At 48.0% G+C, this 26,862-nt stretch overlaps 1 protein-coding gene across 1 annotated transcript in view; it reads left to right on the top strand.

Moving 5' to 3' along the window:
• DOCK2 (dedicator of cytokinesis 2) overlaps positions 1-26,862 on the top strand; it is a 407,460-nt gene that overhangs the window by 12,835 nt on the left and 367,763 nt on the right. The window contains exons 2-8 of the mRNA XM_079145391.1: positions 3,448-3,531; positions 14,448-14,488; positions 15,565-15,620; positions 16,081-16,177; positions 19,112-19,260; positions 23,942-24,077; positions 26,093-26,247. Coding sequence (XP_079001517.1) covers positions 3,448-3,531; positions 14,448-14,488; positions 15,565-15,620; positions 16,081-16,177; positions 19,112-19,260; positions 23,942-24,077; positions 26,093-26,247 — 718 coding nt within the window. The remainder of the gene's footprint in view (positions 1-3,447; positions 3,532-14,447; positions 14,489-15,564; positions 15,621-16,080; positions 16,178-19,111; positions 19,261-23,941; positions 24,078-26,092; positions 26,248-26,862) is intronic.

Raw genomic sequence — 26,862 nt, 5'->3', positions numbered from 1 at the left:
CTCACAAGGAAAGTGACTGCCATTTATTGAGCACTTACTGTGGCCAGACATGGGCTCAAGGCTTTTGTGTGCATTAAATCCCAGGCAAGCCTGGTAGGAACCCTGTGTTGACGGAGAAGAGAATCGACCTAATCAAGAACAAAGATAATTACATTTATTTGGAGGCTAATTAGGACGGCAATCTAGGGAAACAGATTCCAGCCCTCTCAAATGCGCCCCTAGGTTTTCCAAAATGGGGCCTGTGTCTACAGCTTTGATCCATGGGCAGCGTGGCATCACTGGAGTATCAGGAATCATGATGGGTACTAACAAGAGTCAAGCCACTGTATACAAATTAGCACCCTCTTAGAGGGAGCAAGGAGGTTTCACAGTTACCAAAAGCAAGTGAGCTGCAGCTTGGCCCAGGGTGAAGGCCAGCAGCCCTGGGGTGGAGTGCAGGAGCCAGGCCTTCAGGGCTCAGCTAGGGATGTCTGAGGCCCCCGAGCAAGGCCTCCCAGCCCCACTCCAGGGGCCTGAACCAAAGCTGCTCACACCTAAGGGACAGGACAACCGGACACTTGAAGGCCCAGGGAGGAGAAGTCACCCATTCCAAGCAGGCTGTCCCTTGGACACCACCGGGCTTTCATGTGGATTGCAGGACACCGCTCCTCTCTCCTCTGGTGGACCCAGCACTCAGGCAGGGCGTAGGCATTGGCCAGCAGATCCAGGTGGGGTGCTGGCCTCCATAGCTGTCCTGGTGGGTGGCCTTGTGCAGGACACAGCCTGAACAACTGCACACTGTGGTCCCATAGTGGACAGATCTGGCCTAATGAGCCACATCTGTCTAACTCCAGAGACCCTGGCTCATAACTCACAGGCTTTATGGTGTCTCAGGATATAGACTTTCCATCACTGAGGAGGCCCACAAGGGGAGGGGAGGGATGTGGGACCCTGGGGGTGAACACCCTGTGCTTGCCGCCACTGAAATACCTTAATAACACTGTGAGGTAGTTACTGTCAACACCCTCCTTGTAAGAAAGTGAGAACCAGAGAGGGGTAGTCACTTGCCCAAGATCACACAGCAGTGCATGGCAGAGCTGGGGTTCCTTCCACACCACTCTGCTCTCTTTGATGTGGTTTACCCAGGCGTCTGTTAGTGGGGAGGAAGGAAGGAAGAGAGGGGGAAGGAGATGAGTGGGGAGGGAGGGATGAAAGCAGAGCTGGATGCTAGAAGTGGTGTCGAAGCAAAATAATCCGTACATAGTCCAGGGACGCTTCCCACAGCATGTAGAGTTCACACTGTCCATTTGGACCTTGGTCACTTTGTCACTCAAACCACTGTTCTTGTCCTCAAAGTTAAAGGGAGACACCACAGGAAGACAAAATTGCAGAGTAAAATATTAGTAAACAGCACAGGCCTGTACCCCAATTCCAGTGCTGTGTGACCTTGGGTTACTTAACTAACTTCTTTGGGCCTAAGTTTCCTCATTGGAAATTTGGAAAGAGTGCTGCAAGGATTTAATGAGCAAATGCATGTGGAGAACTTCAAACCACGTCTGGTGGTGTAAAGTTTTGACAGACTGTAATTCTCGTTAGGATTATAACTCACTAGCACATGAGTGAGGCTGGGCTCCGTTTAGTTCCTCTTTGGGAAGAACAACAGCCTGTTGAAGGTGCAGTTTTCTCAGCCCATTGGCCACCTCCCCACCTGGTGGAGTGGGTCAGAGATGCATAACAAAACCTCTTTTAAAAATGGGGAACCAGGTTGCCCCTGAAAGGGAGACCATGCTGAGATAGGTTTGGGGCATTTGTTGGCTGCTACCTGGGCGTGGGCAGCTGCAGGGTCGAGGGCCCAGGTTGTGGACTGGAGTTCACACTGGGGGACATTCCTTGCTCCTGGGAAGCTGTGCAGAAGGGGCCTCTGGCTCAGGCCTCTCCCTGGACACAGCAGCCCAGGCAGGGGGCTGTGTGGCCACGTGTGGGTCCAGCAATCACCTAGTGTGCTCCCAAAGCCTCAGGCCATTCATCAGTCCCCACAGGTGCACTTCTTAGGCCTCCTATGGCTGCAGAGCCCAGTCCCCCTCTCCTGTCCCTCCGGCTGCTGCTGACGGAGAATCGCTGTGCAACAGGCTCTACGTACACTGCACGTCTCTGTCTTTCCCATAAGAACTTTTGTCACAGTGACTTGTGGTGTCCAAGCTGGAAGCTGGCCTGGGCTGGACCAAGGGCAGGCTCAGGCTGTCCTGCATGTGGCTGGCCGTGCTTCTGGGGTTTGCTGGATGGCCTCTCCCTCTGCAAACCCCACTTCTTCTTGTGTGGTGCTTGAAGGTCAGCGAGTTGAGTTTCGCTTCCTCTCTCTTTTCTCAGCGTGTGCCCAAGCCTCCTATGGCCTTCCAGATCCCCTAGATGTCCTTCCCAGCCCTTATCTCCAGAGCGTTCCACTCCTCCCAGGATTTTCGGCCAGTTGTGGTTCTCTTGTTTCTTCTATTCTCTGCCCCGAGTGGGAGGAGGTACCTCTTTGGCCTTTCAGTGTGTTTGACCCGTGTCCTCTGCGTGGGTGCTTCTCTACCCTGGCGAGTTCTGAGATAGAGAAACACAGGCGAGCTCTAGGGGTCAGTCCTGCAGGGAGCCCAGGGGCAGGTCAAAACGGGTACCTACGGTCCCTGGAGGCGAAGTCCACTCTGCTGCCTCTGGCTCTGGAGCCCATAGCAGAGATGTGGGCTCCCTTCTTCAAGGTTGCAGCTGCAGCGGGTGCAGACTGGGTACAGGCTGGGTGCACGTGACGCCGGGGGACTCGGGCACTGCAGTGGCATGCGTGTCCTTGGGCTGCACATCCTCCTTGGAGGCTCCAATGGTGCAGAACCCACTCCTAGTGAAAATGGGAATGCAGACCACATACCTGAATATTAAAAGTGCTCATCTCGGTAACACCAGCCATTAGGAAAGGCCCAGAGTGGCCTGGAGAGGCGAGGAGACAGCCTCCTGCCTGAAGGGTTGGCTTTGATGAAGGCTGAGCAGCCAAGGTCGCCGGGGTTGGGGACGAAACAGATCCTGCTTACTTAGTGAAGGTTTCAGCCTCGGGGTAGTGGGGAGACTGGCGCTTGGTGTGTCACTGGAATGGAACAATTGGGAGCAGAAAGCAGACCATCTCAGTGGCTGGAAGTTGGATGCTTGTCTTCCTGGCACTCCCTGGCCCAACGGCCTTGTCCAAATTGCTTAACCTGGCCATCTGTGTTTCCCTTGTCAGGGTAGCAGGGTGGCTGTGAGGTTGGAACCAGACACAGGAGTGCTGCCCGGGGTGCAGCCAGAGGCCAATCCAGAGTCAGAGCACCAGCCCCTCCTGTCACTCAGCGGGGGCAGGTTCAGGGAGTAGTGGGGGCAGGAGAACCTCAGGGCAGGGAGGGCAGGAGGGAGCAGAGTCCAGGTACCACCGGCCTCACCTGACTGCCTCCCTCTTCTGTTTCACAGCCATCTACAACTTCCAAGGCAACGGAGCCCCCCAGCTGTCCCTGCAGATCGGCGATGTGGTGCGAATACAAGAGACCTGTGGAGGTGAGTCCCGCCCAGCTTCCTGCTCCCGCAGGTGCTGGCCTGGGCTGTGGAGCCCGAGTGCACACCAGGCACCTCCGCCAAGCTCCAGAGCTGCCCCTGTGATCTGTGAGTGTTAGCACAGTGGCCTCTACATGAGGTGCCACCAACTGCAGATGGAAGAAATACTGGCAAAATCTGCATCCGTCCTGGACACGTACAGCCATTCCTTGCTGTTCCGTACATCATGCAGCATCTTCCGGAGCATTTGCCTTGGACTCAGCGTTAGAAGTCATCGAAAGGTGACTTAAAGCAGGCAGGAGAATAAGCCTAGGTTGTCTGCAAATACTATGCAATTTTATATGGGACTTGAGCAGCCATGGGTTTGGGCATCGGCAGGAGGCCCTTAAGTCCACCCTGCAGGATACTGAGGGATAACTGTAATTAGAGTTTTCTGAACAAAAATGCTGTATTATTTAAGGAATTTTTGTTCCATAATGAAGTCCTAACTGGGTGGCTTGGTATTACGCTTCCTGTTTGCCATAACCACGGGATCATTTGGGCCTGGGGCTCCTTCTAAATGTACTTCTTTATCAGTTGTAATGTTATTGTGAAGGAAAATCAGCATTATTAGGATTTGGAAGGGAGCCATAAATATACCCCTGGTCCCAGCAGGTCTGCTGTTCATAGCTGTGTGATTCCTGCACTGCACAGATGTGCCCAGCCAGGGAGCAGGGTCCACGCCTCTCACCACACCCCGTGCTGGATGACATGGCACCTCTTTCTTCCCACAAAGGCACCACCCCTTGGTGGAACCAAGTGTCTCTTTGTCACCCGTGGTGATGGTGGCAGTAGGGGTGCTTCTTACAGTTTGCACAAGGCTGATGGCTGTGGATTCATGAGTCAGGCAGTTGAAACCCAGCTCGTCACCTGTGTCACTGATCGACTCGTCTTGTGAGCCTGTCCTGGGTAAAGGAAGCAAATGAGCTTGCCAATGTGTCACCCGTGGCCAGGCAGGCTCTCCCCTGTGACCAGTCCAGCTGAACGGCTGCGGTTCTCCCCTGCCAGGCCTGCCATGGTGTCTACTGCACAGAGGGTGCTGAGCATGTGCTTCCTGTGCTGGGCAGAGTGAGGGAGGAGGGGAAGAGGAGTGGTCTGAACCTCCAGGGAGGTGGAAGTGTTCCTTCCCCCAGTGGATCCATGGGACGAGGCCCTGGAGTGGGAGAGGGGTGGCAGGAGGTATACTGCGGGGTAGGCCTCTCGTGGGAGGCCGGGGGCCGAGGGACAGGAGGTTCCTACTGGAACACCCATCTTCATTCCACTCCACAAACCAGACCCAGCTCAGTTGCTTGCAGCCCTGGAGGTGATACTACTTGTCCCGTGGGTTGACATGAGGCTGCAGCACCAGAGCCCCCAGCTCTCTGCAGATGGTGCAGAGGTGCTTAGGGACGTGAACAACGCACTCAGTGCACACATGCACACACTGCTTGGCTCGCAGAAGGGTTTCAGGGTTGGCTAACTCCATCCTTCCCCATTATGTGGCGCTCCATCAAGACAGGCCGGTGTGTACCCTTACAACATGATCCAGGTGAGGAAGCTGAGCAGTTGCCTGGAACAGGTGAAGCCAGAGCTCCTTGATGATGTATTAAACTTGCTCAGCTGGGTGAATGTAGGTGTCTACCAAAGGCAAAGAGTGAAAATAAACCCAGGCACAAGCGCTCGCTCAGTGTCTCTGGCATGCTGTGGGGGCTGATGCTGAGGGACAGGCAGGAGACCTCCATCTGCAGGTGAGGAGGCAGGGGGCGAGGAATGGCTATTTTCTGGTGCGTGGACCAACACTCTCCTCGCCCGGCACTTACAAAACCAGTGAAAAGTCTTGATCATTACTTTGCATCTCACATTTGAAGTTTCATCCCTTTCCCTGGCCCAGGGGCTCAAGGGGATGAACACCCACTGTGTGGCTTAAGTCAGAGCCTCCCCAGAGGCCTGAGGTCCAACCTCCAGGAAGGCCACATTGCTGACTTGGGTCACCTTGTCGTCTTTGGGATGTCCTTGTCCTTTTTTTAGTCCAGGTTTTCCAATTTTGATTGGATTTTAATTTTATTTTAACATCTCCCCTAACAAGCACACCTTGCAGGTGATGTATTAATTTGTTAAGTGGCTAATTTGTGATTACTTTGAAAATACGACATTTAAAAGTAAACTGGAATGATTCCAGCTCTCTGAAGAACTGGTCTGAGGTTATCAGGACTTCTCATGCACACGCTCATTTACGCCTGTATAGTTTTCAAGCTGGTGTTTGTGGGAAGCAGGTTTCCCTGGGGCCCTGGGTGGCTAAAGGACACAGCTGTGGAAGGGTCAAAGGGTGGGCTTGTGCTGTCTGCTCTGCAGATGGAGACTCTGCTTATGATCTGATTGGAAAAAAGAAAAAAAAAAAAACTCCCTTCAAAAATAGTGTTAACATGTAAAATCTGAGTGTTGGTCAACAAAGCAAGACAAAACAGTTGAAATGGCGTAGTTGGGAGAACCTGCGTGTGATCATGAAACCCTTTTGCAGAAAACTACTTGAGAAACAAAGACTAGCCAAGGGAGAGAGAAACCAAGAAAGGAGAATACAAGATTGAAAAGCTGCAATAGAAGGAACTGGTGATGAGGATTGGGTCAACTGACAGAAACTGTCCTTAAAAGTCATGATATTTATGGCTACCAAAAAGAATATTGTTGCCAGGAACCTGAAGAATGTAAATAATAACCTATGAAGTTGAGAATTTGGAGGAGAAGAGAGAGAATAGATAACTCTGTGACACCACGTTCACAACACATTTGATCCACAGTAATTAGAAGCAAAACAAGTAATATTCCAAAAAAGTAGCTATTCCAACGTTGCTTTAACTATTTTCATTTTAGAGAAGTTTTTAGGAAATCATTTCGGTGATGAAAAAGCATTTAATTGAAGTACACTTCCTTCAATTCCCCTTGATATCTTCTTTTTCTGTTAAATATAAGATTTAATTTGAGGTTTTTATCTACATACTATGTGTTTTATCTCTCTCTCTGCACACTAATATGGATGAAGAGTGGAATCCTCCGTGTAGTACAATTCAGGTTGATTCTTAAGTGTTATGTTTATTCTTTCTTGCTTTGTTTAAATTATGTGTAATAGCACATATAAATTTTAGGCAAAAAAACGGAGTCTTGAAAATGGCAAACAAATATCCCCAGACATTAGCAATGCTTAATTCTGGGTGGTTGGAATGTAAGCGATTGCTATTTTATTCTTTATATTTTTAAAAACTTTTGAAATCGCCACACCCTATTCTTTCCCCCGAAGAGGAGATGCCTGAGTGTTTGAATCAGAGGGCATTCTCCGCTCTACTTCCCATTCGCTGTGAATCCTGGCTCAGGAGCATCAGTTTTCTCATCTGTCAGATGGGCTGGGATCACCTGGGTCCTGGGCTTGTTCTCAGGGTTAAATAAGAGAGTGAAGAAGCTGTCTAGCCCTGTGGCAGGCCCAGAGAAAGTGTTGTTTTTTGATTGATTCGGTAGCACTACTTCAAGGCTGGAAGACACATATTTAAAAATGTCCCAGGTAATCTGGAAAATGATTGATAGATTGCCTGGAACAAGTGGGTCTAGCCTTTCTTGCCTAATCTGTGGTTTGAATATGTGACTCTTTCCAATCAGTGTGGGAGTTCAATCCGCAAAGTCTTAGGTTAATGATATTAAGAGAGTGGGAACAACCTGATCGTGGTATTTAGAGGTGGGGTCTTTGGAAAGGGATTATAAAGTTGTTATGGTGGAGGCCTCATGACTGAATCCTGGTGGCTTTATGAAGAAAGGGAGAGAGACCATGTAGACATAAAAATACACATATGCCCCTGCCATAATGTGATGTGACCAAGGGCCACCTTCACCAGAGCCGACATCATTCTGTTTGAACTTTGGAGCTACAGAATCATGAACCAAAATAAACCTCTTTTCTTTATAAAGTAGCCTATCTCAAATATTTTGCTGTAGTAGTGAAAAGTTGACTAATACAGCCATGTACTAAATTTGCTTGGATGGATGAATAGGGAAAACAAAAATTTGACCTGAACCTTAAACATGAATAAATTCTATTTATAAAAAGATAATATATGGTAATGATATAAACACTTGCAATTCAGAATAGCACCTTCTCTTGGACTTTAGACATCCAAATGCTTATTTGTTTGTTCATATTGCATCTCTCAGGCTGCCTCTTCTACCCCGGGGATGACAGCTGTTCCATGTCCTGACCGTGGAAGTGGGAAGCTCATGCTAGTGTTTACTGAGCAGTAGGAATTCCTTTTGGGAGGTACCAACGTGAAAAAAAATGCTTATTTTTTCCCAATCACGTCTTTCAGTCCTACTTGGTTGGCACCTTTTCCCATATTTAATGACATCTAAAGACTTCAATCTCATATCCAGTGGGATGCTCACTTCCTTCTTCCCTTGCCTCCGTTTAAACAAGGCCTGGTGAGGACAAGAGGGATAGGGTGTCCTCTTATTAATTGATCTGTCAACTGATCTACTCAGTCAAGCCCAGCAGTGGACATCCGGCTTCTGTAAAAATAGCAAAGCAGCTGGGGAATGAGATGCCAGGTGCTTCTGATGTTTTCGTAGGAAGCTGCTGGGTCGCATGCATGCTATGCCCAGACGTGGTTTTGGGGTGCAGGAGTTATATCACACCTCCTAAAACAACACCTCCCACCTCCAAAGACCCCTGTCTATCTTGTCTTCTGATCACACAGGCAGGCCATGGTGGGCAATATTCTCTGGGGTAGCACAGCTTGCTTGGGTTCCTCTGTGTAAGTCCTTCAGGAGGGATGTGTGCTCCATGCTTGATTAGTTGCTACCCGACTCCAGAAACGTCACATTCTACCTACTGATACCCACAGGTGTCAGGGCCATGGGGGTCGATCTTAGTGGTGAAGGAAATGAAATTTCTAGACAATGGCTTCCAAGGAGCTTTGGGGTTCACAAAGGAATAATATAAAACCAGGAGAGAGGGGAGGGAGGACGTGGACTGAGGACCTGCCACTTCTGTAAAGTGACACAGAGTTGTGGTTGCTGCTCATTTCTGGAATCGGGACCTCGCTGCCTCCCATTCTGAGGTTTCTCACCTGAAAGGGTTTGGAGCTCCGTCAAGTCGGCACATGATGTGACCGCATCGGGGCTCTGGCTGTGAAGAGCTCCTCCACACCCTGAGCTTTTAATGCACTGCCTGCTGGCTGGTGCACGCAGAGCCGTCAAGCCGCTTCAGCATAACAACTACGTCAAGGGAGATCTGGACCCACGCAGGGTCTTTGTTCTTAGGACAAGTGGGGGGCATTATGAGCTCCTGACAAGGGGTATTTTTAAAGGCCACTTTGCAGGAGATGGTTCTTTCTTGGCTCTGCGGTAGAGGCAGGTTGGTGTGGAAAGGACTCCATCTCTTGTGTGACGCTGCTCCATGGCTGGGAGTACCCAGTGAGCTGTCCTCCTCTCTGAAGGAGGCTGAGGCTAACTGGCAGCAAACTTCCATTACGTCTCCTTTGCTTTGTTGGTATAGTAGAAGGTTGAAATGACTTCAATAAAAGAGCAATTTTCTCCAAATATATAGGGTCTGGGAACAGAAAATATGCCACTATATTCTGGATTTTAATTATTCTTTTAATTTTTTAAAGAAGAGGGGCTGGTATCTACTAACTTTTTGGATTCTTACCTCATGTCAGGCACTGGGAAAACTCTATATTTTTGCTTAATTTGAGCCTGATGAGACAGGTACCATTATTATTTCCATCTTAGAGATGAGAGAAATGAGATCCAGAGAAATGCAGTCGCTTGTCATGCAGACTGTGCATTGCAGATCTCCATTGCTTCCAGAGCTTACTCCGTTTTTTTTTTTTTTTTCCAATAAATTTTATTGTGACTATTTAAGGTATTCCACGTGATGCTATGGGCTAGATGTAAACAGTGGAAGGGTCCCTCCGGTGAGACAAATTAACCCGTCTACCATCACCGTTACCCATTATTTTTGTTATTGCTGTTTTGGAGGCATGAGTAGCTAGAATTTAATCATTTAGTAGGAATCTAAAAACAGTGCAATATTATTACGTGTTGTCCTCAAGTTGTACATTAGATTCGGGACTCATTTGTCCTACTTATCTGCTACTGTGTAAGCTCTGACCTACATCGCCAGGTTTCCTCTCCGCCCCCACTCCTGCTGCCCCTGGTAACCAATGTTTTATTCTCTATCTCTGCATATCTGACTCTTTGTAAAATTTCTCCCCAGAAGTGAGATAATATATACGTGTGTGTGTGTGTGTGTTTTTTTTTTTTTTTTTTTTTTTTTTTTTTTTTTTTTTTTTTTTTGGTTGCCTGGCTGGTTTTACTTAGAATAATGTCACCCAGCCTCGTTTATGTCGAGGCAAATGGCAAGATCTCCTTCAAGGCTGGGCAACACTCCATTGCACACGTGTGCCTCAGGGTCTTCCCATCCACCCGCTGGTGGACACAGGGGTTGATTCATAACTTCGCTATTGTGAACAGCACTCAATGGACTCAGGCGGGCGGCCATCTTCAGGGGTGGTGCTTCCCTCTCCTTTGTGAATCTGCCCAGAGGTGAGACTGATTGGTGGCATGGCAGTTCCAATTTTGATTTCTTTAGGAACCACCATACTGCTTTTCATAAGAGCAGCACCACCCTGTCCCCACCAACGGTGCCCTGGGGCTCCCTTTCCCACATCCTCCCAACGTGGGGTATCCCTCACCCTTTGACAACAGTAGGCATGCTTTGTGGTTTTGGTTTGCATTTCAGTGGTGATTAATGATGATGAGTAACTTTTCAAATATCTGTTGGCTGTTTTTAGGTATTCTCTGGAGAAATGCCTGTTCAGATCCTTTGCTTATTTTTCAATCAGATTATTTGCTTTTCTACTATTGAGTCGTGTGAGTCCTTTATAAATTCTGGATATTAACCCCTTATCAGATATAGGTTTGTCAATATTTTTTTCCCACTCCATGAGTTATTTAATTTTTAAAAATTTTTTAAAATTTATTTATTTATTTTTGCTTTGCCAAATATTTTTAGTCACAGCTCACACTCCTAACTACTGATAGGGACTAACTAACTTTCATCTGATCCTAATATTATATATTTCAACATAGAGGAAAATTAAGATACTCTCAGGACCCATGGTTCAGATAAATACTAATATTTTGCCATTCCTGCTTTAGACATTCATTAAAATAAAATTCTCACATGCAATTGAAATCCCCCTTGACCTCTCCCCTATTCCATTTTTTTCTGTACTGGGGATGGAACTCAGGGGTGCTCTACTAGTGAATCACATTCCCAACCTTTTATCTATGTTTATATTTTTGTTTTGAGATGGTCTCCCTGAGTTGCTGAGGCTGGCCTCAAACTTGAAACCCTCCTGACTCAGCCTCCCAAGTTGCTGGAATTCTACCACCGTGCTGGGCTCTGTCCAGGTTTTTGTGTCTCTACTAGATGTGTAGACTTTCACATCCACATTTAAAAAAATAGTTTTTGCAACAATCCTGTGAGGGGAGGTGTTTTCTTTCTCATTTTATTGTCCAGAACCGTACAGCTCCAGTGACAGACCTGGATTGGCAGAGGGAGAACTGGATCTTGAGGTTTTGGATTCTTCTTTGATGTTCTGAGCTATTTTGAATCTTCTCCCTCCCCTGACTGCTAGATTACTTGAGAATTTAGGTATTTTTCATATTAGAATTTGGGATGCAGATAGGGAGGAAAGTTTGAATAGCTGATAATTTATTAATGTACAAAAAGTAATTTATTAATGTCCAAAAGTATTCTTAAAAAATTTCCTTTTCTTTGTGTTCCTCCAGGACATGTGTCTCAGTCCCTTTAGGCTGCAGTAATAGCATACCAGAGACTGGGTGACTTAAATAACAGATATCTCTCACTATTCTGGAGCTGGGAGATTAGCACCAGCAGGTCTGGAGTCTGGTGAGAGCTTGCTTCCTGATTTGCCCACGGCTACCTTCTTGTGCCTCGGATAGCGAGAGCAGAGAGGGAGAGAGTGAGCTCTTCTGTAAGCAGGACACTAATCCCATTTGGGAGGCCCCATCCTCATGAACTGCCTCCCCAAACCCCACCTCCCACAATAGTCAAGTTGGAGGTTGGGACTTCATCTGAATTTGGGAGTGATACAAACATTCAGACCACAGCAATGCACTTTGTAAGTCTTATGTTAAAAAATGAAAGTGGTAGTCTCAAGGAAAGGGTTCGTCAAAATATCCCTCGTTGTTACTGACCAGAAGGAGTGTTACGTTCTGGCCAGTCACGGGATCTGATCGATGCTGTCTGACACTTATGAGCAGGGTGTCTTCTCTTTGGGTTTTTTTTTTTTTTTCCTGTGTGTCACTGTTATCGGCCCTGTCAGGTCTGGGGACACAGCTGATTGGTGACCAGGTCAGGGGATTGGTGCCAAGGTCAGAAGTTAATGACCCAGCAGGATGGGGATGTCAGGGAAAGTCAGGAGAACATGTGGAGACGGTGGTCAGCACTTCCCTTTAAAGATCACTGGGGATCTGTTTCTGGAAGCACCAGAATCATGCCAGTGCCATGTAGCAGCAGGGGCACCATTGGTGCTGGTCGAACGTGAGTCTGGGAACCAGAACGTGGATGCCGGGGGAAGAGCCAGTGGATTCCGTGGTCAGGAGTGGCTGACCACTCTCAGCTGTCGAGAGCCTGGAAACCCTTAAGGTGCACTTGTACTCGGGTCTCCAGGGTCACAGCAGGCAAAGTCTTTGTACCTGGGAAGTCAAGGGACCCTGAACGGAGCCCCTGCCACAGAGACAGATGTGGGCATGAGCTTTGGGTATGGACTGGCACTTCCCTGAGGTATTCCTGCTTTCTGGTGGCCTTGGTGGCCTTGGCCTTCAAGTCAGTTCAGGTTAGTGCCACTAAGGTAACTTCATTTGGATTTGTGCTCTGCCTCCATCAATGTGCCTGAACAGTTTCAAGGGCTGGCTTTGAATTCACAGAGACTTGAACTTGGGCGCTGGTCACATGATCTTGACCTGCTACATCAACTGACTTGGACTTCAACGTCATCTATAGAATGGGAATGATGTTCTTAGCTCACGGAGTTGTCATGTGGATTAATTGACATGATGCATGTACGACACTTAGCCGGCTTCAAGCCATCAGTGAAGGGTAGCAAGTAATAGTGTTTCAAAGATGCATCTGTATCTAGCCGGTGGTAGGGGCAGAATTGCCACCAAAGGAGGCGGCTGTGCAGTGAATACAGGAGAATGTCACCTCTGGAATCAAATCCTTGAGTTTAAATTTCAAGCTGTGTGACCATTGGCAAGTTGCTTAATCTCTGTGTCTCTCTATTTTCATTTGCAAAACTGAAATGACAATAGCACTTCAATAGGATTGTTGTGAAGATGAATTTATAACTTGAAAAAACAAAACAAAAACCTTTACCAGAACTGCTAGCACATAGCAAGCACTTAGGATAACTGCAGTTGCTAATTATTTTCAACAGTAATTGACAAGTAGCGTCAACTGAAAATAGAATGTGGTGCTTCGTGAAGAGGAGTTTCCATCACTGAAGCAACCAGCTGGAAAGCAGCTTGGTGGGGTCCCAGGGGGCTTTGGATGTTAAGATGATGGGAACATTGGATGCTCACCAAACTCCCTCCCCACTGAGATGAGAGCCACAGTGACATGGCAGCTTATGTTAAAGTCCTGACACTCTCAGTCCCTAGCTGTGTGACCCTGTGCAAGTTGTTTAACTTCTCTGTGCCTCAGGTAGGCTGCTTACCTGTAAAATGGGACTATAGCATGTGGTTGTTATGTTGAAGGCTTATACGAAGTGTCTAGGGTGAGTCTAGGGTGGAAAGTTCATTCTAGACCTTATGTTCTTCCTCTCTGGCCTCCTGCCTTCCTTCCTGTTTTCCCTCTCTCTGTCATTTTCTTTTTCCCTCTTTCCTCTCACTTTCTATCACTCAAAAGAAAAGCCACGATGAGCCTCTTTTGCTTCAGACCTTCCTTTAGGCCCCTGCCTAAAGCTGGCTCAGGAGGGGTCTCTCTGGGGGCTTCGCCTGGGTCTGTTGAGAACATTTTCTGGCAACGGTCTGTCAGCCCAGCAGTGAGGGTCTGCTGATGGGTCACCTGGCAGGTGCCTTTCACTGACTAAGATGCCCAACACCACTGCCCAGCTGTGCCCAGTCACCTGTGAGCCCAGCAGACTCACTACAGCCATCAGTCTGCCTGTTTTGTGGGAGGACTGCATGCCATTTGGATTTCTGCTGATTGAATTGCAGTTGATATTCCTACAAAGGGAAAAATCCTTTACAATCCTGTCTCTTTACCAATCCTGAACTTAGCTGTTTTCTAATGACTGACTTGAGCAAAATCACATTTTAGATACCATTTGCTGCGGTTAGCATTGTTGATATTATTTGGGGATGTTTGCCAAAGTCCCTGAGACTTCCTATGCCCCTACAGCAGGAGTTGAAAACATGCACAGGCTGGCAGGTAACAGATGAGGGAAGGAGCAGAGGCTGGGGGTGGGTGGCATCTGCTCTCTCTGATGGGCCCTGTTACCCCTCACCACCTGCCCATGGTGGCCAGGGGGCTGAGGATACTGACCAGCATCACTGGGGCTCCTGATTTGTCAAAAGGAAAGTATTTACATCTTTAAGTAAAATCCCTGTATCTTTCTCCCCCTGCATCTTTAGATATTGCTTTGAGTTGTTGGCAACCAATCTGACAGATTTCAAAGATAAGGGCTTCCAGACTTGAATCTGTAACAAATGCCTCAAGCAATTTGTAGTGATAAACAAAGCAAACCAAACCAAACCAAAACAAAACAAAAATGCCAGCCACAAACTGGGGAGAGTAATGAGAGACCTGTTTCTTTGTTTTCTCTTTGCAGACTGGTATAGGGGATACCTCGTAAAGCATAAAATGTTACAGGTAAGGTCACTTCGTTTCTGTTTGGGACAGTCCTGCATGTCTTCAACTGCCACCCACCACCTGGGCAGCTCTCTCCCAGCATTGCTCCTCAGCAAGTTGAGCTCTGTCCTTCCTTGCTGTGCCCTGTGCTCTCTGACCTCCCTCTGGCCCCTGTACCTTGGCACCTGCTCTGCTGCAGCCACCTCTCCTGGTCCCTAGCACAGCCTCTCCCTGCAGCCTTCTCTGATGCTACTTACCTCTGATTTCTGCCCCCCGGAGTCCCTATGGGGTGGTGCCATTTTTATTTGACGTCTGATTTCTACTGCCGTCCTTTAGAGTCTGGGACATTCTTTTTTCTCCTTCTCTGCCTGATGTAGAAAGGGCAGGCTGGGTCTACTGTTTGAGGACTTCTCTTACTCCTGCCTCACCTGACTCCATCCTCGCATCAAGAGTGGGTACCTGCCTTGCCTGTTTGTTTTCTCTCCTGGAGTCTAGCACAGTGACCAGGTGTCCCCAGGGTGCATCCTGCTTGGATTCACTGAGGACTTTCTGAGCAAATGTTAAGTGTCTCTTGTTAACTGAGACTATGCAGCAAGAACACAATAGAGGCTTCTTCCTTCTTTCTGACGTGCTATGCTGTGAAGCACCGTCCTACTCTTCTCTCCCAAAGAACAAGGAAGCAAAACCGTGAAGAGGTCTCAGATCCAACTGGCCCACGGGATGTTAGCTCGAGGCCAGCTGTTCCTGACACCGCTTTCCTGAAATTGGGCCAGTCGGGAAGAAACAGAGCACTTTGTCTCACTGAAGGCATGACTTCGATGGCTTTTTCAGAAAGGCTGCCTTCCTGTCCCGCTGAGGGCATGAGCGGCCATGATGGGGTTGGAGCATCCTTTGGGACCTAGTGGTATTTTGGAATCTTAAAACAACTAGACCTACACTTATGGATCTAGAATCCACCCCTGCTCTGATGCTGAGAAGATTCCTTTAAAGTTTGATGGTTTTAAAGGTCAGTCACTGGCTTTTGGCAAAAGCCATGAAGACCTTGGTGAGTCGTGGGGGATATGTCCTTTGATTTCATTTTATTTTGTCTCCAATAGGGCATCTTCCCTAAGTCCTTCATCCACATCAAGGAAGTAACTGTCGAGAAAAGAAGGTACCTGCTGCTCTTTGCCTCACTTGACCTTGGCCGTGGTTGTCGCTGTCCTGTTGCCTTTGCGACTGACTTGGCAGATGTACGGGGCACACAGCTCAGCTCTTTTGGTGCCTCTGTCTGTGCTTCTTTCCCTGGCTCCATGGGACAGCTAATCCAAACTGATTGGAGTTCAGCTCTGACTCCAAAGGGGATTAGTCAGCCTGGGGGATCTACCTCTCACTGGCAGCTGCCTCAGAACCTTATGGAAATGGACTAATCCTGAATAATGAGAGCACAGAGCCCACCCTGCTGAAGGGGCACATTAAAAGGAAGTCCCTTATATTTGCATAATGTAATTGGTGTGGCTGTTGCATCTGATGTCAGGAAGGCTGTCAGCAGCTGTAGCTAAATGCACATCTGCCCACATCTTATTAACACCTGGGTCCCAATTTCATGCCATTCTCTCTCCCACCCTAAATAGAAATACTGAGAACATCATTCCCGCAGAAATTCCTCTGGCACAAGAAGTGACAACGACACTTTGGGAATGGGGGAGCATCTGGAGACAGCTCTATGTGGTGAGACTCTATGTGCCTGGGACGGGAGCTTCCTGTGACCTTTGTTTTATTTTAGGCTTAGCATTTAGCCTTGAGCGGGCTGGCCAAGGAGGTTTTGTGACATGGAGAGCACACATTCCCATGTATGAGGACAACACGGCCCTGAAGGGTTAAGCAGCTTTCTCAAAGCCGCAGGCCCCACAGCTAGCTAGTGACAGAGCCTTGCTAAATGGTCCTGGTGTGATCCTCATGGTTTTTGTTTTGTGGTGCTAGGGATGGGACCCAGGGCCTCCGGTGTGTTGGTGAGTGCTCCACCAATGAGATACGCAGTCCCTCACATTTTAACCTCGTGCAAAAGTTGTTGAATTTGGGTTTGCATATAAATCATCTTGATATCCGTAAAAGATATAGCTACTTCTGAGGGGGCTTAGTGATCCACGTGTTTAATCAACTCAGAGCATCTGATTTGGTTTTCTCCTAGCAGTCACTGGGAAACAGTGCACTCACATATTAATTAACTGTTGGCTATTGTCCAAAGATCTATGAAGAAGCTTCGACCCTGAAAAAACAAAGAGTACATCATGCCTGTGTTTTCCCTGTTTTGAAGCAAATCTAATTTAAAATCCTCCTTTGATGCTCCACAGCTCCTAATGAAAGCAATTAGTTGAGCAGGCCATCAAGCTGAGTGAAAACGTCAGCTCAGGCTGCTGCATGTTCCTTGCTGCACTGGGCACACCTGCTGGTGTGTGTGGCCATTTCTAGGCTACCCGTTATGGTCTTTAATGCTGACACCCATGTGGACATTTTATAATGTAGTGATTGGCTGGCACACCAATACTACAGACTCCTCAAAAGTTGTCAGGACAGTGTAGTGTGTATAATCCATTTTGCAGAACCATCATGAAATACCAGAGGCAGGATACTTTTTAAAGGGAGTAGGTCTATCATGGCTCTTGGTGTCTGCCCTTTGTGGCAACCTTCTTGCTGCCAGGGTCCCAGGTGGGCACAGAGTATCACATGACAAGAGATATGTGCGTGTGTAGGTTTCTGTCTGATCTCTCTCCCTCTTCTTTTAAAGCCACCAGGCTTCAGTCATGGGGACTCCATCCTAAGACCTTCTCTAATCACTTCCCAAAGGCCCCACCTCTCAGCACTACAGTCAGTTGAAGGTTCTACCTCTTGGGACTTTACAATGGGGATTAGATTTCATTCATGAAACCTCTGAGGGACACTGATCATATGCTAGTCATATCAGGGGTGGAGAGTGTGCTTGCAGCTAAAGTGATTTCCTGTTCCTCGCCACTTCCTCTTTGAAAACATCCATGCCCGTGTACCATGGAGGCTCAACACGTTCTGCTAAGAAATATTTGAATGGCACGTCCATCACGCCTTTTGCTCCAGGACAGAAATCCTTTAACCTGTTATTTCAGGACCACCTCCATGGCATTTGCCATCTCTGCAAGCCACTGTGTCATATTTACTTCCTACCTAGATTGGATCCCTTTAGGTAGATAATTTAGATAACTGACTTGGATAATTAGATGACTTAGAAAATTTGCATAAAGAATTTAATTGCGTGCTGTACCATCCCAACCCCAGCTGGGGGCCTGCAATACTAGGCAGTGGGTGCTGCCCACCTGGAGTTGGCAGAGACTCCATGGGTTTAAAGGCCCATGAGTTTGCCCTCACTTTAGATGCCAGCCCCAAAGCTGCCACATTTCTGTCATACTTGGCTACAAACTCAGGATTCCTGCTACTTTTCCCTGCCTGGGTGCCTTCCCTGCCCCACCTGGGCTCCACATTCCTTAGAACATCTCCCAAATCTCAGGAAAGTGCTGCGCACTTGAGGCAGTTTCATAATAAAAGACATAATGCAGGAAGTGCCAATGGAAGAGATATGTAGGGCAAGGTACCTGGGTCACAGGGCTCCCACGTCCTCTCTGGGTGTACCACCTTCACACCTTCTGGGAAGCTCCTGGAACTTTATTGCTCAAGAGTGTGAGCCAAAGTTGCAGTACATCGGCAGGATTGATCAGATCATTGGCCCCTGGTGATTGAACTCCATCCCCAACCACCCCAGCCAAATGTGGGGTCACAGGGAGGGAGAGGAGGAGGGCTGAAAGTACAACCCCCTGATCCACTGTGTATCTTGATGCTATCTAGGGGGCCACAAAAAGTTGTCTCCTTTGAATGAACTCAGGTAGCCTTTTGCAATAACAAGATGTTCCCATCACTCTGCATCCTTCAAGGGTTTTTGGAGCACAGCACCAGGAACCAGGGACAAAGACCAAATGTGTGTGGATTTTATTATGCCACCTGCTCTTTCTCTAGTAGAAAACCCAAAGGGTCTGGCACAATTGGACGAACATCACTCAAATACATCCAGTGCTGCTAGATGCTGCTGCTGTGCCCACCAGGTGCCAGCCCCGCCCCCTTAAAAAAGAAATCACAAGCTGCACAGGGTCTTGGAGCCCTCACCGTGGATCTGCACCTTCTTACCCCCTTAAGCAGAAGGACGGAGGGAGAGTGAGGAGAGTCACGGATGGGCTGGTGTCGCCTGGGGCCGTATTTTGCACCACCCAGCGCGTCATGCACGCTGCGCACAGGCCACGCTTTGGGGAGTGCTGCCGTCGAAACACGCGGAAGGACCTAAGCTCTGGGACCTCCCTCGTGGCAGATCTCCTCAGCGTTTCTGTTCAACATGCACCTGCGTCAATGAGTCAGAAGTCACCTTTCCTTTAAGTAGGAAGTGATTGGGATTGTGACTTCTGCTGTTGAGAGCCCACAGGCCCGGGGAGGAATTACATCCATGGCTGAGCACACCATCCAACCCCCGAGTGCTGGCTGGGGTGCAGCAGTCTGAGCCGGGCCTTGAACAGCTGCCTGCCTTGGCCCTGCTGACCCAGAGCCTTCAGCCCAGGTCATTATCGATTGTTCCCTTGTTTCTTCTCCTAGACCAGCAAGAAGGAGCGCTTCCTGCAGGTGCAGTCCATGATGTATGACCTGATGGAGTGGAGATCCCAGCTCCTCTCGGGGACATTGCCCAAGGACGAGCTGAAGGAGCTGAAGCAGAAAGTCACGTCCAAGATCGACTACGGCAACAAGTAACCTTGCACCTCTGAAACGCTGTCTTCCCCAAGACCTTCTTCTTCTCTTTCCCTCCCAAGAAGCTTGGTTTCATTTTTAGATGTGTGTTTGCCACTTTCTATTTGGGAGAAGGCAGTTACCAAGGGCCCTGCCTGTGTGCCTTTGTTATCCCCCCCCCCGCCCGGGGACCCAGGGACAAGCAGGCAGAGCCTCCTTGCTTATGCAGTGCTTATTAGCGGGAGGAGAGATTTAGGACACTCGTTTAACCTGGTTCTGAGGGATTGGGGAGCGCAGTCACGCTGATCCTTTCAGCTTCGTTGTCATTTTATCCCTGCATTTACAAAACTCTCCTTTAAATCCCAGTGTGAGACTTGAAGCCTCTTCTCCCATCCTAAATTATCCAAGCCACATGCCACCAACTAACTCACAGGCACAGCGACAGAAGTATTTCCAGAAAGGGGAAGGCAAGCAGGAATTGGTGGGCCTTTGAATGAAGTTACAGAGAAAGCAGAATAGAGAAAACAAAGTAATCCTTTGAGGCAGGGTGATCACTGCTAATAATAGCTGTGGCATTATTGTCACCCCGATCTGAGTTTATTTTGCACAGGATTTTGTGCTACCTATTTTACATGTGACTGTCTCATTTAATTCTTCCAAAGACTCTTGGGGGTGTGTGGTTTGATTATCCCAAGGTTTGGGGTGAGGAAGTGGAACTTGTGCAGAGTCCCACAGCTAGTAAATGGCAGAACCAGAATTCAGACAGTGGCCAGAGTCACCGGGCCTCACCACTCTGCGAGGTGGACAGCATTTGAGAAGAAGGGCCTTCTCCTCCTGTGTCCGGATTGCCCCCCAGCCTCCTCTCGTGTGTTCATTCATTCAAACAGCAAGCATGCGCGGAACACATGTAGTCGGGCTGGTTTCCCAGCAGGTGTTGGGGCTGCAGAAACTAAAGTCCCTACCCACTAAGAGATCTCTAGCCACTTAGGAGTAAGTCATGAGTTGATGTGAACTGTGCCAAGTTTGAGGACTTAGGAAGCAAGGGTGCTCTTACTTTGACCTGGAGATGGAAGTTAAGGGAGGCTTCCTGGAGGAGAGGGCCCCTAAGGGGTGGTAGGCTAAGAAGGGGAGTGCGTGGCATGTCAGGAGGCTGCAGAGAGGCCAAGAGCCTGGCACTCTGGACTGAGGGGAATGACAGGGGATTTTCCACAGCCTGGCTTTCTTGCCCTGCCAAGTGCCCTAGGAAGAGAAGCCAATGAAGAGAGTCAGTGAGTCTAACATAGAGCTGTTTCCCACACCAGGACACGGTCCCTGCACGGGTTCCCTATCAGTATCTGGAAAGTGTGTGCAGATCTGCTTATAAGGCTCGATGTCCCCAAGTGACGGGAAGGGTTCGCCCTGCAGCAGCTGCTGCCAGTGGTGTGATGGCTCTTTAGAGTGGCAGCCAGGAGTTGGGGTCACATCTGTGACCTTCAGATGCTACTTCCTCAATCAGGACTCCTGACAAGCAGGACCAGGGAGGAAGGGCATGGCGGTGCTCACGGGAAGCCCTCTAGGTCCTGCACTCAGGTGCAGCTGAGCCAGGGGCTCCCAGCCCCCAGGGCCTGAAGCAGCTGTCACCTCCCTCCTGTGCTGCCTCTTGTGCTACTGGGGGAGCTCCTCTGAGACCTCAGCTGTCTAGTTTGTCACCATGGCCTGTGCCTGGGTCAGGGTCTGCCACCGTAGGTGTGTAAGGAGCAACACCCAAATGGGTGGAAGAGGGTGGTGAGAGGGAGGAGCGGAGGGGCTGCCCTAACCCAGGCCCTCCTCCGCGCCACCTCCCTGCCCAGCCCCGAGCTTTCAGTTCCAGTCAGCTTCCTCTGGGGAAGTGAGAGATGCCCTGTCGCAGAGTTTGGGGGCCCCACTGAGGCGCCCCTTGCTTCTGCTTCCCGTCCCTGTCTACTTCAGCTGCAAGGGAGATACAAGTGGGCACTTTAGCTTTGGCCTGGCGTCTGGGGGACTCAGGGTGCCATATGGCATGTGAAAGCCAGGAAGCCCAGGGTCTGGGCAGCGCTGCAGGGCACCAGGAGGAGCCCCGAAGCAGGGCGAACGGAGTCTTGAAGGAGTGTGGGGACCTGTTCCTTCCTTCTGCATTCCTTCATTCAGACACCACACTTCTGGTGCACCTGGGAGGGCCTGAGGGCACAGAGGTATACAGAATATGGCCTGTTTTTAAGGACAACTATCAGAAGAGCAAGGAGGAAGTGCTGGTGATAACTTGCTGAGTGTTCTTCACACGCCAGGTGCTCTTTTAGGTACTTTCCGTGTCTGAACTCAGTTCCACAGCACAGTGACTTTATGAGGCCGTCATTAGCATTCTCCCTATTTCTCAGATAAAGAGAAAGAAGCTCACAGAATGATTGGGTGCTTTGGCCCAAGAGGCAGTGGAATTTGAACGAGGGAGTCCAGCTGCCGAGTTCAAGTGTGCAGCTCTGCGGTCAGGGAAGGAGAGGCAGCATCCAGAGGGCAGGAACGTGGCTGAAAGTCAGAGACTGGTCCAGGGTGGCCAGAGAGATGGTGGGGGAGACAAGAGGCAAACAGGAGGGTGGAGAGGAAGGCAAACAGGGCTGGACACTTGAGAACCCGAGGGCCAAGTGTGGAGATTTGGACTCGCTCCAAGTGCAATAGGAGCCAAAGCAGGAAACATTCCTGTTTTCTTTACCGTTTTTCTTTTTCAAAAGGCTTCAAGTGGGAACTTCTTTCCCACCCTCATCTTGGATTCATTTGATCACTTTCTAGAACAGAAAAGAGCCACGGGGCTACTTCCTGAAGAGAACACGTCAAATTGCTCCCTCCCCAAACCACCAGCTGTGAGCTCAGGATAGTGGCAGTTATGGACGGACAGCCTCTCCTGACCTCGGCCCTGGCAATCCTGTCAATCTTGCCACGACCGTTAAAGCTTCCCAAGTTCCAGGGGAGGCTGGTAATGGACAAGCTCTTTGGTATCCAAGGAGTGAGGAATCCTCAAATGACTTCAAATCCCAAGATAGCTGGACCTGGGAGGATGTTTTATTCATGCATTTTAGAACTGAATCCACTTTGATAAATTTTGAAGAGAGAGCCAGAGAGATCTGGACATTAAATTATGTATCGACTCTGCTCCCTCTTTTCCGAGGTCACAGGCACCTCTGCTCAGCATTAGCTGCATGTGTTTGTCCCCCCTGAGCGTGCTGGGAGGGAGCGTGGTCCAGCAGCATTCTGAGTCACATCTCGTTGGGAATTAATTTCCTAACGAGTGTGGACAAGTGGGCGATCCTTGGCTCCCTTCCACTTGCATTTTGATGAGGCGAGAGATGTGCCTCTCAATTTGATTCTCAAATAAGAGATGAAGACCTGGGCTCCTTCATTTGTCCTTGCTGCCCTTCTGGATTCTGGTACCAGGTAGAGTGCCCAAGGAGGACCTCTGTTGACCTTTCCAGCACCTGAGTGATCCATCTCCCTCACCCATCTGAGGACAGCCAGGGTTCTGTCACTGAGCGCCAAGTGCACGAGCAGCTTCAAGTTAAGGCCTCTGTAACCCACCTGCCCTCCCAACCCAACCCATGATGGTGCCCAGGTTCCTCTTGTCTAGGGAGGTTAGGAGAGCAGAGCATGCTAGTATTTACTAGCTCTGTGATCTTCAGCAAATTAGCCCCCCTGTCCCCAATCTGAGTATCACAGCATTGCTAGGAGGATGAAAAGCATTGTCACATGTGTATTACTTAACATATGGAACTTATCCTAACTGCCTTGTATTTGCTGTTAGGATTGTTGATGCCAATCAGGCTGAGAGACGCTGCTGAAACCAATCAATACCTAACAAGCTTGTGGCTTGGGAGTCTGGCGGCTGAACAGCAGCCATGGCTAACGATCGATATTTCTGAGATTGCATCCCCCCGTGGCTATTTTCAAATTTTTACTGAATAATATTTGAGAACGCGTGCACGTGTGCGTGTGTCTGTGTGTGTGAAAACAGAAAGTGCGTGGAGATACGCACCTGCCTCCTTTGTCCCTGCTGCCTTCCCCGCTCAGATGCCCCTCTTCCTCACAGGTGACCCCTATTGGTAGTGTGCTCCTTTTTGGCCCGGATCTTCTCCTTTTCCCTGTTACTTTTGTACATATACCCATGTGACACATCCAGCCTGTTTTTTTGTTTGCTTTTTGTTTTGTTTGATTTTTTTTCCACACAAAACACAGTGCATCCTTCTGTGCTTTTTTTCACTGATATATTTATGTCATTAAATATATCAAAATTGCATAATCCTTTTAAGCCCTTGGTCTTCCACCCTGGATCACAGTTCAGCCATTCCTCCTCTGACACACACACACACACACACACACACACACACACACACACACACACACACACACACCAGATCTTAATGCTTGGCTGATGCACACTGGACCGCGAGACACCTTGCTGCACTCTGCATGTTCCTCTCCATGTAACGTCACAGGAGATGCCATGTTTGAGACCAGGGCTGTGTGGTGCGTCCAGCCACAGTGCTTTCCTGGGAGGCGGCTCTCCACTGACTTACCTCCCTGGCTGTGTCTGAGGCCGTCTGTCTGTGTGACACATGTCTCTGTGACCATGGGGTCCTCAGACTGGTCGAACTTCCCACTAAAAACTTCTCACCCGCAGGCCTCCCCGATCTCTGTTCACCTCCAGGTTTTGCTTTTCAGAATCCTCGAGCTCGATCTGATCGTCAGAGACGAGGATGGAAACATCCTGGACCCTGATAACACCAGTGTCATCAGCCTGTTCCACGCGCATGAAGAAGCTACTGATAAAATCACAGAGCGCATCAAGGAGGAAATGGTGAGCTTTGCTAAACGGGCTTTGGCCAGTGAGGCAGGCATTTAACACATCATAAACTTAAAATAATAGGCTAATTAACCAGACTGTGTGTTATTCAAGGGGCCATCTGTCCTGTGACCTGAAATGATCAGTAATCACACACACTTTATTGTGTTTTTGTACTCAGATCTGTAATTCATTCAGCATGCATCCCAAAGGTAGTTAAATGCCAGGCAAGTTTCCTGGTCTCTTGGAGCTTTTGGATTCCAGAGATGAAGACCAGAAAGATAGTTAAAGAGTAAATAAATAAATGAAAAATTAATTCCAGATGGTGATACATTTCTAAAAGGCAATCAACTGGGGTTTTGTGATTTAGAGTGAATGAGAAGCTACTTTAGAAGACCTGGCCAGGAAAGGCCTCTGTTTGGAGTGAACTCTGAGCAGGAGCCTGAGGGATAGGCAGGCACTGCCTGGGAAGGCCTGTGGTCAGGGCAGAGGGAACAGCAAGTGCAAAGGCCTTGAGGCAAGACTGAGTTCTGCATGTTTGAGGAATAGAAAGCCCAGTGGGTGGGGCAGTAATTTGGAGAGTGGGTGGCAGGATCTAGCTCTCCAAGGAACTGAGGAGTTGTGGAAAAGAAGAAAGAAACATAGTCCCTGATATTAGGAGTCACTTAGTCTTGATCCTAGTATAATGACAAGCCAACAGGACACTTCAAGGAGGAGTTAATTAATATAATTTACATTTAAAAAAGAATACTTTGGCTGCTGTGTATTATTTGAAAGCAAGTTTACTTTTAGGTTTTTAAAGGTATAATTTGCACATAGTGAAATTTACTCATTTTAAACTCTAAAGGATCTTAGTAATATATAATGTTGAATCAATTCCGCACAATCAACACAGAACGGTTCCATCGCCCTCCATGTTTCTTTGTTGTCCTTCCACATTCCCCTTGTTCAGCCTTTTCTGGGGTTGCGTGTGAACAGGAAGGTTTGGCATTAGTGTCCTGTGTTAGACTTCCTCTAACTCAGCACGATGTTTTGGAGGCTCAGGCTGTTGTGCATATTAATGGGTTGGTCCTTTTCATTGCCAGTTGATATACCACTGGCCAGTTGTTAATGGTATACATTTGATGATATATGTATGTGTGTGTATATATACAAAATTGACCAATTGATTTGGGCACATAGATACATGGATAGTTTCCACTTTAGGGCTTTATTAACTAATGCTGCTAAGAACATTTGTAAACAAATCTTTGCATGAACGTGTTTTCATTCCTTTTGGGTAATACTCTGCAGTGGAATTGATGGTTCATGTGATAAGTGTGTGTGCAACTTTTCAAGACACTATATCCTATTTCCCAAAATGACTATACAGCTTGGCACCCCCAACCCAGCAGCATATCAGCGTTCCAGTCCTTCCAACATGCAACATTGTCAGTCTTTAACCATAGCCGCCATATTAGTTAATGTGTAATAACTCATCATGGTTTTAATTCTCATTTCCCTGCTGGCCCCTGAGGTCAAGCATCTCTAAATGTGTTTGCCAGCTTTTTCCATTTGATTCTTCTTTCATGAAGTGACTGTTCAAATGTTTTACCTATTTAAAATGGGTGTTTTTCTCATTAATCAATTGTCAACTTATTTGTATATTCTAGATACAGATTCTTTATGAGATATGTTTTCCAGATTTCTTCTAGTATGTGCCTAATCTTTTCTTTTTAAATGTACTTTTTAAACAGCAGAAGTTTATAGTTCTAATAAAGATCATTTAAGCATTTTTTTCCTTCATGAAGAAATAATTTCATGAAGAATGTGGGGTCTGTGGTGGTGTTTCTAAGGATAGGAAGATCAAGGTCAACAGAGTCAAAGTGACTTCTTTCAGATTGCAGAAACTTGAGAGTAGAGTGGGTATAGTGCTGAAATATTTAAGCTTAAACCTGAGTGACTTCTAATATCTGGGACTATTTCCATTGTCTTTAATGGTGCTGGGCTAATATGTCCCATCTTTCTCTCTTCTTCCTTCCATGGCCTAGTCAAAAGACCAGCCTGATTATGGAATGTACTCCAGGATCTCCTCATCCCCCACCCACAGCCTCTATGTCTTCGTGAGGAACTTTGTGTGCAGAATTGGGGAAGATGCTGAACTCTTTATGTCTCTCTATGACCCCAACAAGCAAATGGTCATAAGGTGGGTGTGCTCAGCATTGCCTGACCTCTGTGTATGTGGGGGTTGAGGTTGACAGAGCGCCGAGCATCTTTTCTTATTGCCTGACCTCTGTGTATGTGGGGGTTGAAGTCACAGAGCGCCGAGCATCTTCTCTTTCACCATCACTTGTGGAACCGATTCCCAGATGGAGGAAAAGCAGCCTGAGAATGTGGAGATGATTCTTTGCAAGTGTGACTTGCCACCAGGCTTTTTCTACAGTGGAATCATGGTTATAGGGTTTTGTCAGTAGGTTTTGATGACTAGAAAACAACCAGAAATCACAAGATTCACTGGTCACATTGGATAGAACAATACCTAGTTTTATGGAATTTGAGAAGCGAATGATGGAATGTCCACATCCTCCTTAAAGTCTGTCTATGTGCACATCCTCACCTCTGTGTTTTCATTTTTCTTGGCTATTGATCATTCTTAAGCATGAGTTTCGAATTTTACAGGGTCATTTCTTTCAGGTTTTCGTGAGAAACATGTGGAGCATGGGCCTGGAACATGTGCTCCAAGAGCAGTGGCTATTACTATTGCTACTTGCATTAAAAAGCTCTTGGGAATGGAGGAAGTGAGGGAACTTCTGGGGGCCTT

Source organism: Sciurus vulgaris, assembly GCF_902686455.1.
Source record: "Sciurus vulgaris genome assembly, chromosome: 6".
NCBI classification, from domain to species: Eukaryota; Metazoa; Chordata; class Mammalia; order Rodentia; family Sciuridae; genus Sciurus; species Sciurus vulgaris.
Note: the sequence above shows the minus strand (reverse complement) of the source record. Positions and strands in the feature narration are given on the sequence as shown.